Source organism: Oncorhynchus nerka, linkage group LG13 (assembly GCF_034236695.1).
Source record: "Oncorhynchus nerka isolate Pitt River linkage group LG13, Oner_Uvic_2.0, whole genome shotgun sequence".
NCBI classification, from domain to species: domain Eukaryota; kingdom Metazoa; phylum Chordata; class Actinopteri; order Salmoniformes; family Salmonidae; genus Oncorhynchus; species Oncorhynchus nerka.
In genome coordinates this window covers 15,416,679-15,430,611 of record NC_088408.1, presented here as the reverse complement: position 1 = coordinate 15,430,611, position 13,933 = coordinate 15,416,679, and the positions used below count along the sequence as shown (strand labels likewise).

The 13,933-nt window shown below is 45.9% G+C and overlaps 1 protein-coding gene across 1 annotated transcript in view; it reads left to right on the top strand.

The window, feature by feature from the left end:
* Positions 1-2,468: 2,468 nt before the first annotated feature.
* Positions 2,469-13,933, top strand: part of LOC115139158 (sodium/potassium/calcium exchanger 4-like) — a 49,107-nt gene continuing 37,642 nt past the window's right edge. Inside the window, exons 1-2 of the mRNA XM_029676291.2 lie at positions 2,469-3,329; positions 6,832-6,942. Of these exons, the coding sequence (XP_029532151.1) occupies positions 3,173-3,329; positions 6,832-6,942 (268 nt within the window). The 5' untranslated portion in view covers positions 2,469-3,172. The remainder of the gene's footprint in view (positions 3,330-6,831; positions 6,943-13,933) is intronic.

The following is a 13,933-nucleotide window of genomic DNA, read 5'->3' as shown; positions in this document are numbered from 1 at the left end:
GAAGACAAGACCTGGGGCCAGATTAAAAAGCCCTCCCTAATGACAAAGACGCCTTCTATCCACATGACCAGCCGACACACAGACACAGGCCCCTCAGAAAGCATCAATGGTACTGCAGTACATCCCTAACTGCACAGTGAGTGAGGTATGGAGGTCGTTTTTAACAAACTGGTGACCTGTCCTGACATAATGCAGGTCCACTGGAGATTATGAGGCAAGTGCCCTGACCTCTATATCCTCCTTGGTGTTTTGCTTTTTTTTGCTAAGTGGGCGGGCCCGGCGGAAGATGACTGGCTGGATTTCTGACAGGCTGGTTTTCTGACAGGCTGGTTTCTAACAGGCTGGTTTTCTGACAGGCTGATTCCTGACAGGCTGGTTTTCTGACAGGCTGATTTCTAACAAGCTGGGTTTCTAACAAGCTGGTTTTCTGACAGGCTGGTTTCTAACAGGCTGTTTTTCTAACAGGCTGGTTTTCTGACAGGCTGTTTTCTAACAGGCTGTTTTTATGACAGGCTGTTTTCTAACAGGCTGTTTTCTGACAGGCTGGTTTTCTGATAGGCTGGTTTCTAACAGGCTGGTTTTCTGACAGGCTGGTTTTAAACAGGCTGGTTTTCCGAAAGGCAGTTTTTTTTTTGGCAGGCTGCTTTTTGTGTGTGTTTTTTTGGCCCTTTTTCTCCCCAATTTCGTGGTATCCAATTGTTTAGTAGCTACTATCTTGTCTCATCGCTACAACTCCCGTACCGGCTCGGGAGAGACAAAGGTTGAAGGTCATGCGTCCTCCGATACACAACCCAACCAAGCTGCACTGCTTCTTAACACAGCACACATCCAATGAGTCGGAGGAAACACTGTGCACCTGGCAACCTTGGTTAGAGCGCACTGCGCCCGGCCCGCCACAGGAGTCGCTGGTGCGCGATGAGACAAGGATATCCCTACCAGCCAAACCCTCCCTAACCCGGACGACGCTAGGCCAATTGTGCGTCGCCCCACGGACCTCCCAGTCAGGGCCGGTTACGACAGAGCCTGGACGCGAACCAAGAGTCTCTGGTGCAGGCTGCTTTTTGACAGGCTGCTTACTGACTTATCAACCTGCACCCTGCAGATTGGTGCATGCGGCATCTCCTCTCCTGCATGTTATCTTGTCAGTTAAGGTGACCTGAGGGGTTTGGAGCAATCTCTGTCCCACAGCACCTTCTCAGGGCTACGGTCTACAGCGGTATATTGTTATGAAACAGGTGTGTGTTTGATTTGTAACGGTGGGCTACATTGGTGGCACTCAAGTATGTCATACTTCATTAGTGGGAAAGTCATCAACATTTAATTGAACAAGGCAAGCTATTAAAAGTTCAACAATGGGAATGGAGTTAATTATTGCAGGGGAAGTCTATAAATATAACTGGTTAATAGACTGGTTAATGGGGGTGGCCTCTGCACACGACTGCTGCAGTGGAGATCTGGAGATGCGGCCCCACAGAGCGAAACAAGCAGCAGAGCTGAGGGCCCATGCAGCAGTCACAGCGACACCACTGTGTACCCGTTGACACACACATAGGTGCAAGGAAGTAGAGCCACAGACACACACAACCCTTTATATAGACTTTCTTCAAATTATTAAATGTCACAGATATTGACACCTCCATATATTTACATGGGAAGTAGGTGCACTAGGGCCACCTCTCGCACAAGGTGAGCATAAGGTGATAACACGTCCATCGAGAGATACACGATAATGACTTGTCCTTACCTCAATCGTCACAAAGGCACATAGCTAAAGCAGCTACCCATACTTTATATTCGTCATACTTCACTGGCATAGAACTATATACACAACACTGTATGAAATAGGCTACTTTGACACTATTATTAAGCCCATTGAAATGCCAGTGTTAACGTTTTCCTCCAGGCACTCAATTGTGCATTCTGATTTGCATGCATTCTTGCTCAGCAGGATAGAGCCATGTATAAACCCCAAAGTCTAGACCAAATTTGGGGATTGTGAGAATATAATTCAAGGTGAGGGTACAACCAGGTATATTGGTACCTCGGAGCTATGGGATCTTTCACCTCAATTTCATACAGGTATATCAAACTGTGAATATCCCAGTAAGCAGGGTCAGTCAGTTTTTAAAGGGTGTATGCTCAGGAAGGATGCAGACAGATATTAGATTGCGTTTCTCCAATACTGCAGCACTCTAAGGGTCTGGGTATCTCTTCCGTAGCATGATATGGCTTGCCTCACCTCATCCCCACTGATCCAAATCTATTTAGCCTCAGCGGCAACCTGCGAATAATGTGTGGTCAAATAAGAGGTGTTATCGTTCAGAGTGATCGATACCCGGCTGGCATGATGGTCCAGTTGTTTTCAGTTCAGTTGTAACCGAGCTCTCTACGAGAGAATGATCTATTGTTGCACACTATCACGTGTCTGCGCATGACACCCTCGGAAAAGTTGCAGTTGGCAGAATCCGGCGAAGTGTTATCATAACAACCAAAAACTGTACAAGAAGACTACACCTGGAACGACGGAGTTAATGATTGTTTCATCATCTGCGGGTCTATTCTTCTGCACTAGGAAGTTAAGGGGAGGTGCCATACCGAGGTGACATGACTTTGCTTCACGAATGTAACAATTAGGCGAACCTTGATGAAATCAGATTGGTTGCAATTAATATGCGGCGGCAGAACGCAGTTGGTGCGTGTAACCTAGTTCTGCAGCCACATCCAGTTTAATCATTTCATTGAAGAGGATGATTTAAATTGATATTCAGTAGTCGATTTTGTGCTAATTTGAAGGCAACCAGTGATATAATTCGTTTCAAATGAAATGGAATCTTATTTGCTAAAATTTAAAGGGCAGAATCTGGGATTTGCGAGGGAATGCTGAATTGACTAGAGACCATCGGAATTGCCCGCCCTGTGTCATTCATTACCTGTTGTGCAGGCACGGAATTTTCACGCGCTGTTCTAGCAATCAAACAGCTGAACAGCCTTGTCTCGGCGGCACGTGCAAACCGTCCGCTCCACCACTTCCCATCTGCGCTCGGGGCACTTCAAATGAGGACCGCGTCCCGAGCCTATTCTATGTGAAGCTGCGAAAACGGGCAATTCCTTCGGTCTCTCCCGTCTGCAGTGAGGCAAGGACGAAAAGTCACGGTTTGGCCGAGCTGCAGCCATGGACCAGGACGAGAACAAGAGCGTCTCGAAAAAGACCATAATCGCAAAGATTTTCAAAGTTCGCAAGAGGAGAGAGATGCTTTTCGTGCAAGTGTGTTTTCTCTGCAGTGTCCTCTTCATGGCGTGGAGCATGTCAGCACTTCTGACAAAGACAGGTGAGTGTGAGCCGTGGAAACTGCTGATAAACGCGGGGCAGGGAGGACGAAGCGGAACAGCTGAGAATTCTGCAGTGTAATGGTGCACCCTATAACCAGCTAGCCATTAACTATATAGTCTACCGAGAATTGAATTTCGCCACGGTCATAAAAAATACATTTTCAAGGACATGCAAGCGGAACATTCAGTCCAAAAATGTATGGTGCGCCCCCCCGCATTGCCATATATTTATCTGCATCAAACCGATGGAGAGATAAGATGGAACCACTGATAGTGCAGGGTTATTACTCTTAATTATTCAGTGCAAAATGCGTAACGTTTGCTTTATACCAGTGTCGAGAGAAACTGCATCTAGTTTCATTGTCGACGCAGTGGCTGTAGCCTAGCTTATGTTTGTCTCGGCATTCCGCACGCTGTCATTAAATAATTCACATGTACCTGTTAATTGTGAGGGAACCACACTGATATATTTTTCGAGTATGCGTCGGTCTGTCCATATGCCGCAGTGTGCGCAGAGGCAACGACACGTTTCTAAGAGAAGCTGCCACGGTGGCTAACATATTGACAAGCATGTAGCAGCCTACATCACCTCGGATAAATCATGGAACCCCACAAATATTTGAAAGTTGCTTATGTGTTGGTCGACATTTTGGTTTGAGCGTTGACAACCTATGGCAAAATGTGACTGTGCCAGGCGCATCATCAGTCACCCAGCGGTTGAGAGAAAGGGAGCGAGTGAGCGTAGGCTTGTGGTAATGCTGGCATCATCGCGTCTCGCCCGGGGCTTCACACATCATTGCACACTGGATCACCTTAACCACTCTCCAGCATCTTGCTCCCTGGTTCCGCAAGGAGTTGGAGAGATACGATTACGCAGAGGCCGTAGAAGATTACACTCGTTTGGGACATTGGTTAAACATGAGTTCTCTGTGTCTCTCTCTCTCTCTCTCTCGATGGCTAATACATTATTCGCTCAGAGGTGTGCTCTGTGTGTGACATGCCCAACAACCAAAGGACATGTACCCCCATGCAGGACTCACCTCAGGTGTGTGTGAACATTTACAGGCTCACAGAATCAGATTTCCTCACAAATTAGGATGATGTAGGTCTACCTGAGCTGTCAAGGTGAAACCTCGGGAGATGTGCATTTGAGCAAGGCACTTAACCCTGATTTGCTCCAGGGGCCCTGTAGTACTACTGACCCTGTAAAACAACACATGTCACTGCATCTATGCACTGTATGTGACAACAAAACATGAATGAAATTAGATGTGTGTGTGTGTTTTATCTCACAGACGAGTATCTCCTTAAGTTGGCTTTTGAACAGAACATCATATGTATGACTGATAAGTGCTCTGTCACTCAGACTGTCTTCATCTTGTTGTGACACGAATGGAGATTTCACCCGAGATCAATTATCAATGGCTGTCAAAATCAGCCTAAAGTGATTAGGCAGCCATGTTTAGGATGGACACAATAAGCTTGGAGCGCACACACACCACATAATCCTCCAATTTCAAAATGAATCTATTCACCTGACATATTTGCATTCAGAGTAATATTAACGTACACAGGGGAGACAGCTTAGAAGGCCATCCTCTCTGCCTGCTGTAGGCATGTAGGTAAGGAATGGGCACAATCTGATTTGTTCTCAATTCTTTTAACCCTCCACCTCATACCCAGTAGCAGAACATGTCCATCTGATGTCAATCACTCTGACCCTTGAACTCAGAAACAAATAAATGGTCACACAATGTGGTGTAGGCTTATGTCAGCGCTCACAGATATATTGGAATTTTTATTAATTACATTACAAACAACAAAAGGCTTAAAAGATTATTCTGGAATGATATCACGCAGACGAGCTCATCTCCAAAAGGCTCTCTGGGGACCAAAGTAATGGCTTGGCTTTATTTAGCATTTATTCAAGGTTGCTTATGTGTGCCGTGGTTGTCGGCCATTAAGAGGTTATTTGATGAGGGGGCATGCTGTGTGAACGCCAACCATGTTGGGACATGGTACATGCTTGATCGTCACCTTTTGTGAGGTGAGGCAGGTGTTTGATCAGAGAGCAATATAACCCCTCACCCCCCGTACTCACTTCCCCTATACTCATCCCCCCCCCCCCCAACTCATCTGAATCCACTCCATGTTGCTCTCATTCTTGAACCACCATCAGAATAATAACCAGGCATTCATCATGACATACTATGTCTCTGTCCCCTCTCTTACTCAGATGGGAGTACTCCAGGGTTGGTTATGTCTGGGCCTAATGTAGTGCCAAGCTGAATAGACTAGATAGATGGGAATTGAGTGATGGACTACTTAAGGGTTATGCTTCTCTGTTCTGTCAAGGAGGGAGTCTCCATCATCTCTCACCTCCAGTCTGATTGGAGGAGGTGTATGTCTCCATGATGGACAAGGTAGAGTACGGCTGACTGTGGTTACAGAGCCAGGGCCCCGGTCTGACGGGTGTGTGTGTGTGTGATGTTGATGCGATGGAATGGAGAGGTGGCTGGGACATCAGGGCAGGGAGGCGGAGGGGAGCCGCTCATGGCAAAGCAATTGATAAGCATCCTTGGTCCATCTCCCTTGCCAGCTGATTGGACCAAGTTGCAGGATGATTTCGCCCTCTATTTCTTTCCCTCTCTCTCGCAGCATAATGCAGTCAAAGGTAGCTGCTCCTCTGCTTGGTTAACGTCTTTGTATTCTGCCTCAAGACAGCAAATTAGTTAGGTTACAGAGAAAGGGGCTTAAAAACCCCGATCTTGTTTTGCCTTGCAATTTCCATGGATTCATCCTGAGGCTTTTATCTCCGATGGAATTCAGACGTTGTAACGAATCTTAATTGTCTTACCTCAAAGCTTAAGTCTGGTTGGTCTGTTCTGTTCTTTCAAAGACTTGACCAAAAGTCATTACCCAAAGGGAAAGCTTACTTAGTCATTTGGTTAGGACTGTAATAATTTTGTGTTGGTGGTTGAAATCAGTGAGCCTATAATCTAACTGTGGTCAAACACTGAATGACTGCAAATCTGGGTTATTTGCTCATTAAAATGTCATTCAAAAGCTCTGTAAAACCTTTGAGAAATGACTGAACAAAAGCAACAAGCGTCGGAAGTTGGCCGTGTGTATGGGTGATTTGCATCCAGCAATCAGGAATTAAACCGTTCTCATTTTGTATTCATCCCATTTAAAACCCTTTGACACATTCAAACCTGAATGGAAGGGGGAAATGAACTAAATCCACTCCATCCAACAATGTGATTAATTATCAAGTGTGGTAGAAATGATATACATTTTGTTTCAAATCTATCAGTTAAGCATCTTAAAGATATACATTTAAGATGGTTGACCTGATTTGTGAATGCTTCAGTGAATTTTGAGCATCTTTTTCACAGATACATTGGTTATGTTCGGTTCAGTGTTTCCTCAGCTTCTTTGTAACATGGTTTTTGATGAGCAAGGATACCCTCCCTTTTATAATATATTTTGTTCTTCCAGGCCATGGAATGATCCTGGAGAATGGACACGAGAAGCATGAACATTGGGGAAGGAGGCTCATGGGACATGACAACGACAATGAGACGGAGTGGAAGAACTGCACAGAGCCAGGTATGCTCCATACTACTACATAGTACTGTCGTCATTGTTCTTAATGAGGTAGTCTTCTATTGGGTGACATTGGCCCTAGATTTGTATTTATTATTTGAAAATCAAATTGATTTAGAAAGCCCTTTTTACATCGTCCAATGTCACAAAATGCTGTACAGAAACCCAGCCTAAAATCCCAAACAGCAAGCAATGCAAATGTAGAAGCACGGTGACTAGGAAAAACTCCCTAGAAAGGCCAGCACCTAGGAAGAAACCTAGAGAAGAACCAGGCTCTGAGGGGTTGCCAGTCCTCTTCTGGCTGTGCCGGGTGGAGATTATAACAGAACATGGCCAAGATGTTCATAGATGACCAGCAGGGTCAGATAATAATAATCACAGTGGTTGTAGAGGGTGCAACAGGACAGCACCTCAGGAGTAAATGTCAGTTGGCTTTTCATAGCCGATCAGTCAGAGACAGCAGGTGCGGTAGAGAGCGAGTCCAAAACAACAAGTCCGGGTAGCAGTCAAGGCAGCACGTCCAGTGAACAGGTCAGGGTTCCATAGCCGTAGGCAGAACAGTTGAAACTGGAGCAGCAGCATGACCAGGTGGTCTGGGGACAGCAAGGAGTCATCAGGCCAGGTAGTCTGAGGCATGGTCCTAGGGCTCAGGTCCTCCGAGAAAGAGAAAAAGTGTCGGGAGACACTGTGGCCCTGTCCGACGATACAGGCAGGATATAACCCCACCCACTTTGCCAAAGAACAGCCCCCACACCACTAGAGGGATATCTTCAACCACCAACCTACTACCCTGAGACAAGGCCGAGTATAGCCCACGAAGATCTCCCCCACGGCACGAACCCGGGGGGGGGGGGCGCCAACCTGGACAGGAAGACGACGTCAGTGACTCAACCCACTCAACTGACGCACCCCTCCTAGGGACGGCATGGAACGGCAGCCCCCATAAAAGGGTTAGAGGCAGAGAATCCCAGTGGAGAGAGGGGAACCGGCCAGCAAGGGTAGTTAGTTGCTCCATTACCTTTCAGTTCACCTTCACACCCCTGGGCCAGACTACACTCAATCATAGGACCTGCTGCCTACTGAAGAGATGAGTCTTCAATAAAGACTTAAAGGTCGAGACCGATTCTGCATCTCTCACAAGGATATAGGCAGACATTACATAAAAATTGAGCTCAATAGGAGAAAGCCCTGCCTCAAGCTGTTTGCTTAGAAGTTCTAGGGAGAATAAGGAGGCCTGTGTCTTGTGACCGTAGCGTACGTGTAGGTATGTACGGCAGGACCAAATCGGAAAGATAGGTAAGAGCAAGCCCATGTAATGGTTTGTAGGTTAGCAGTAAAACCTTGAAATCAGCCCTTGCCTTAACGGGAAGCCAGTGTAGAGAAGCTAGCACTGGAGTAATATGATACAATTTTTGGGTTCCTGTCAAGATTCTAGCAGCCTTGTTTAGCACTAACTGAAGTTTATTTAGTGCTTTATCTGGGTAGCCGGAAAGTAGAGCATTGCAGTAGTCTAACCTAGAAGTGACAAAAGCATGGATTAGCTTTTCTGCATCATTTTTGGACAGAAAGTTTCTTTAATTTTGCAACGTTATGAAGATGGAAAAAAGCTGTCCTTTAAATATTCTTGATATGTTTGTTAAAAGCGAGATCAGGGTCCAGAGTAACGCCAAGGTCCTTAAAAACTATTTTCACACTAATCAATGAAATGTATTTTATATTCGCAGTACTTTAGATACCCAGCCTAAACCCCCAAAGAGTAACTGATCAGTGTTCTATTTAAAACACAGGGTTTATTGGTCAATGCAGAGATGTTCTTCTGGTCCATTGACCTGCATTCTGCGTTGTTTAGTTTGCTCCAAGGCCATTTAAATCATTTGCATTGCAATACACACTAAAATACCAATTCTAAGTTCAGGTGTTGAATATGTTAGAGCAGCCTTGGTCCTCCTAGGAATGATATATTTTTGTGCAGTACACAGAAGAAACCACTGACATTGCTGAAAGGGTGTTCCGCATTTGGCTTGATAAATTGTGATGAATGCTCAGGTGTGCATGAATTCTCATTGATTTAACAGTACACTGGTAACGACAACTCATTTAAATGTATATTGTTTATGTATGAGCAGACTCAAGCTTCTGTTCTACTGTGATATTGTTGTGAGTCCGATCAGTAAAACTTTTAAACATGTTAAATGACTTTCTAGGGAGTTGTCCCTTAAACACTCGGAGGGTGACACAAGGTGACAGACACTTTGGAAGGTAATGACTGGCTAAAAAATGTGAAAAAATAAAGGGAACACTAAAATAACACATCCTAGATCTGAATGAATGAAATATTCTTATTAAATACTTTTTTTCTTTACATAGTTGAATGTGCTGACAACAAAATCACACAAATTATCAATGGAAATCAAATGTATCAACCCATGGAGGTCTGGAATTGGAGTCACACTCAAAATTAAAGTGGAAAGCCACACTACAGGCTGATCCAACTTTGATGTAATGTCCTTAAAACATAAAGTCAAAATGAGGCTCAGTAGTGTGTGTGGCCTCCACGTGCCTGTATGACCTCCCTACAACGCCTGGGCATGCTCCTGATGAGGTGGCGGATGGTCTCCTGAGGGATCTTCTCCCAGGATTGGACTAAAGCATCCGCCAACTCCTGGACAGTCTGTTGGTGGATGGAGCGAGACATGATGTGCTCAATTGGATTCAGGTCTGGGGAACGGACGGGCCAGTCTATAGCATCAATGCCTTCCTCTTGAAGGAACTGCTGACACACTCCAGCCACATGAGGTCTATTATTGTCTTGCATAGGAGGAACCCAGGGCCAACCGCACCAGCATATGGTCTCATAAGGGATCTGAGGATCTCATCTCGGTACCTAATGGCAGTCAGGCTACCTCTGGCGAGCACATGGAGGGCTGTGCGGCCCCCAAAGAAATGCCAACCCACACCATGACTGACCCACCGCCAAACCGGTCATGCTGGAGGATGTTGCAGGCAGCAGAATGTTCTCCACGGCGTCTCCAGACTCTCTCACATCTGTCACGTGCTCAGTGGTAACCTGCTTTAATCTGTGAATAGCACAGGGCGCCAGTGGCGAATTTGCCAATCTTGGTGTTCTCTGGCAAATGCCAAACGTCCTGCACGGTGTTTGGCTGTAAGCACAACCCCCACCTGTGGACGTCAGGCCCTCATACCACCCTCATGGAGTCTGTTTCTGACCGTTTTAGCAGACACATGCACATTTGTGGCCTGCTGGAGGTCATTTTGCATGGCTCTGACAGTGCTCCTCCTTGCACAAAGGCGGAGGTAGCGGTCCTGCTGCTGGGTTGTTGCCCTCCTACGGCCTCCTCCATGTCTCCTGATGTACTGGCCTGTCTCCTGGTAGCGCCTCCATGCTCTGGACACTACGCTGACGGACACAGCAAACCTTTTGCCACAGCTCGCATTGATGTGCCATCCTGGATGAGCTGCACTACCTGAGCCACTTGTGTGGGTTGTAGACTCCGTCTCATGCTACCACTAGAGTGAAAGCACCGCCAGCATTCAAAAGTGACCAAAACATCAGCCAGGAAGCATAGGAACTGAGAAGTGGTCTGTGGTCACCACCTGCAGAACCACTCCTTTATTGGGGGTGTCTTTCTAATTGCCTATAATTTCCACCTGTTGTCTATTCCATTTGCACAACCGCATGTGAAATGTATTGTCAATCAGTGTTGCTTCCTAAGTGGACAGTTTGATTTCACAGAAGTGTGATTGACTTGGAGTTACATTGTGTTTGTGTTCCCTTTATTTTTTTGAGCAGTGTGTGTGTGTATAGCTCCTTTGTGACATGTTTGACCTAATGGAGACTGACAGTTTCTCATTACTGTCCACAAAGAGCACAACCGTTTGAGGGCCTCACTGGAAGTGTTGAAGGTTGAAGGGCCTCACTGGAAGTGTTGAAGGTTGAAGCATCCTGTTATTATAAGAGGAACTTTGGTTTGTGTTGAATTGTTCAAGCAAAGCCTCCATAAACCTAATGAGTTAACACTTTTACTCTACAAATTTATTTTGTAGAGTTAATTTGTTTTATTACTCTCAAAGTATATTGGATTTACATTGTCAAGTGCATAGCATTTTTGTTAACTTTATTTAAACGCAGTAGGGTCCTTTTGAGACTAGTGCCAGTTGACAAGATTATGAGCTGGAAATCGTAGTACTTCTAATCCCGAGGGGGATTACCTTTTCTTCTCATCCAAGGCCTTCTTGCCCCCTTCAGACAGACTGCCCCATTCATTCCTCCTCTCCTCTCTTGTTCTACATTCTCCTGGCCGACCATATGTCTTTCTCATATGAAAATATGCTCATTTGACAGTCTGGTTGTGTTTCCAGAAATGTGCTCTCAAAGTGTGACCGGGACGACCATGGAGCATCCTGGCATCTCCCCCTCGGCCCCCTGGGACAGAGCAGGGAGAGATGGGTTGGGGATGGCACCAGGGTAAACTGAATGGTTGAGAATGATTATTATTATCAAAGGCCTTTTTTTATGCTGTGTGTAATTAGGCCAATGTTATTGTCTTTCACTTGCTTTGGTCTTCTCTTTCTTCAACATCATCATCTCTATGCTCAGTAGGAGAAAGTCCTTTCCTGGGTTCACCAGAGGTGCTAATGTTGATCAGAGGCGGAGGACGCTTGATGAAGACCATTATCGTAAATGATGTTTATTGGGCGTTTAGCAATATTACGTTCTTAGAAATAGACGTTATTAAAAAAGCTAAGAATTATGTTGCTGGTACACTAGACTATGAAACACAGGCATCAAATTAAATGAATGTTTGATATTTGACTTCATTCACAGTATCATATCAACTGGAATGCTTCTGTATTCTTTTATTTTCTTGAGTCATCATTACCCCCTTTTATATAATTAAAATGTGTGTTTAGAGATCTCAATTCCCCTTTGACTGGCCCAATGATGAATGGGAACTGTAGTTCTGCTCTAAATAGTTGGAACTGTAGTTCTGCTGTAGTTGTAACTAGTTCAGTTGGAACTGTATCTCTGCTGTAGTTGTAACTAGTTCAGCTGGAACTGTATCTCTGCTGTAGTTGTAACTAGTTCAGCTGGAACTGTATCTCTGCTGTAGTTGTAACTAGTTCAGCTGGAACTGTATCTCTGCTGTAGTTGTAACTAGTTCAGCTGGAACTGTATCTCTGCTGTAGTTGTAACTAGTTCAGCTGGAACTGTATCTCTGCTGTAGTTGTAACTAGTTCAGCTGGAACTGTATCTCTGCTGTAGTTGTAACTAGTTCAGCTGGAACTGTATCTCTGCTGTAGTTGTAACTAGTTCAGCTGGAACTGTAGTTCTGCTGTAGTTGTAACTAGTTCAGCTGGAACTGTAGTTCTGCTGTAGTTGTAACTAGTTCAGCTGGAACTGTAGTTCTGCCTAATTTGACAGCATATAATAATTCTGAGTGAAAGCAGTTCTGTTTTATTGCAAAACTTGAGTGTTTTATTTGCCCCTACAGGGGGAAGTCAACCAAATTGGCGAGTGAACAACTTGCTTTTGAATTGTACTTTGTTACAGGCACTTACTCGATTGCAAGGTTAAATCATAGGAGGAATACATTGACTTATTCCAGTAGCATAATTAATATGCTTATGGTGTATTAGAAGTGAAACTGAACCATAAAGCAAAGGTTTTAGTATAGCCTTGTTTGTAGTATGTAATAATCCCTGGGGGGATTTTGATTACATTGGTTTTAGATACTCCATCACACTAATCTGCAGGAGAGAGGTGGAGGTGTGTGTGTACATGTTGCATGATTTGGCAGGGGTGATCCTGGGAAGGTGAGTCACACTGCCCACAGCTGAAACATCATGACACTGGCAGCCTTGAAACTGCAGTGTTGGTGTCTGTGAGGGAGAGAGGGTTGGAGAAAGTGCGGTACATTAAAGGCTGTAGTGTTGGGAAAATTGATTTAAGGGGCGACGGTTGGGCAGATGTGACCCGTTTAGAAACGGTAGCCTGCCGGTTGTTGCAGCCCGCCCCCCTCTCCAGCCCGCCCCCCTCTCCAGCCCGCCCCGCTCTCCAGCCCGCCCTCCCTGCTTGCCATCTTTCGGTGGCGAGTCAAGCAGGTTAATCAACTCTGGGGAAACACCAGAAGGAAGCATTTTAAAAGGGGAATTACACAAGTAGGGGATTATGCTGCTGCAGCTTCCTCATATTGGAACATGACCTTCCTTCCGCTTTCTTGCTCGCATGCCAACAGGAAGAGCTATATAGGGCCCTGTTCATTTGGCACCAAACGGATGGAAGCGGACTGAAATGGGTCCAACAAGAAGCGGGCATTTCCATTGCAATATGTTTTTAAAACGTTGCAGGCACTAAATGACCAGAACCCAGTAGAATGGGTGAGTGACTCCTGTGCTGCCCAGAACCCAGTAGAATGGGGGAGTGACTGTCCTGTGCTGCCCAGACCCCAGTAGAAGAATGGGGGAGTGACTGTCCTGTGCTGCACAGACCCCAGTAGAAGAATGGGGGAGTGACTGTCCTGTGCTGCCCAGACCCCGGTAGAAGAATGGGGGAGTGACTGTCCTGTGCTGCCCAGACCCCAGTAGAAGAATGGGAGAGTGACTGTGCTGCCCAGACCCCAGTAGAAGAATGGGGGAGTGACTGTCCTGTGCTGCCCCAGAACCCAGTAGAAGAATGGGGGAGTGACTGTCCTGTGCTGCCCCAGAACCCAGTAGAAGAATGGGGGAGTGACTGTCCTGTGCTGCCCCAGAACCCAGTAGAAGAATGGGGGAGTGACTGTCCTGTGCTGCCCCAGAACCCAGTAGAAGAATGGGGGAGTGACTGTCCTGTGCTGCCCCAGAACCCAGTAGAAGAATGGGGGAGTGACTGTCCTGTGCTGCACAGACCCCAGTAGAAGAATGGGGGAGTGACTGTCCTGTGCTGCCCAGACCCCGGTAGAAGAATGGGGGAGTGACTGTCCTGTGCTGCCCAGAC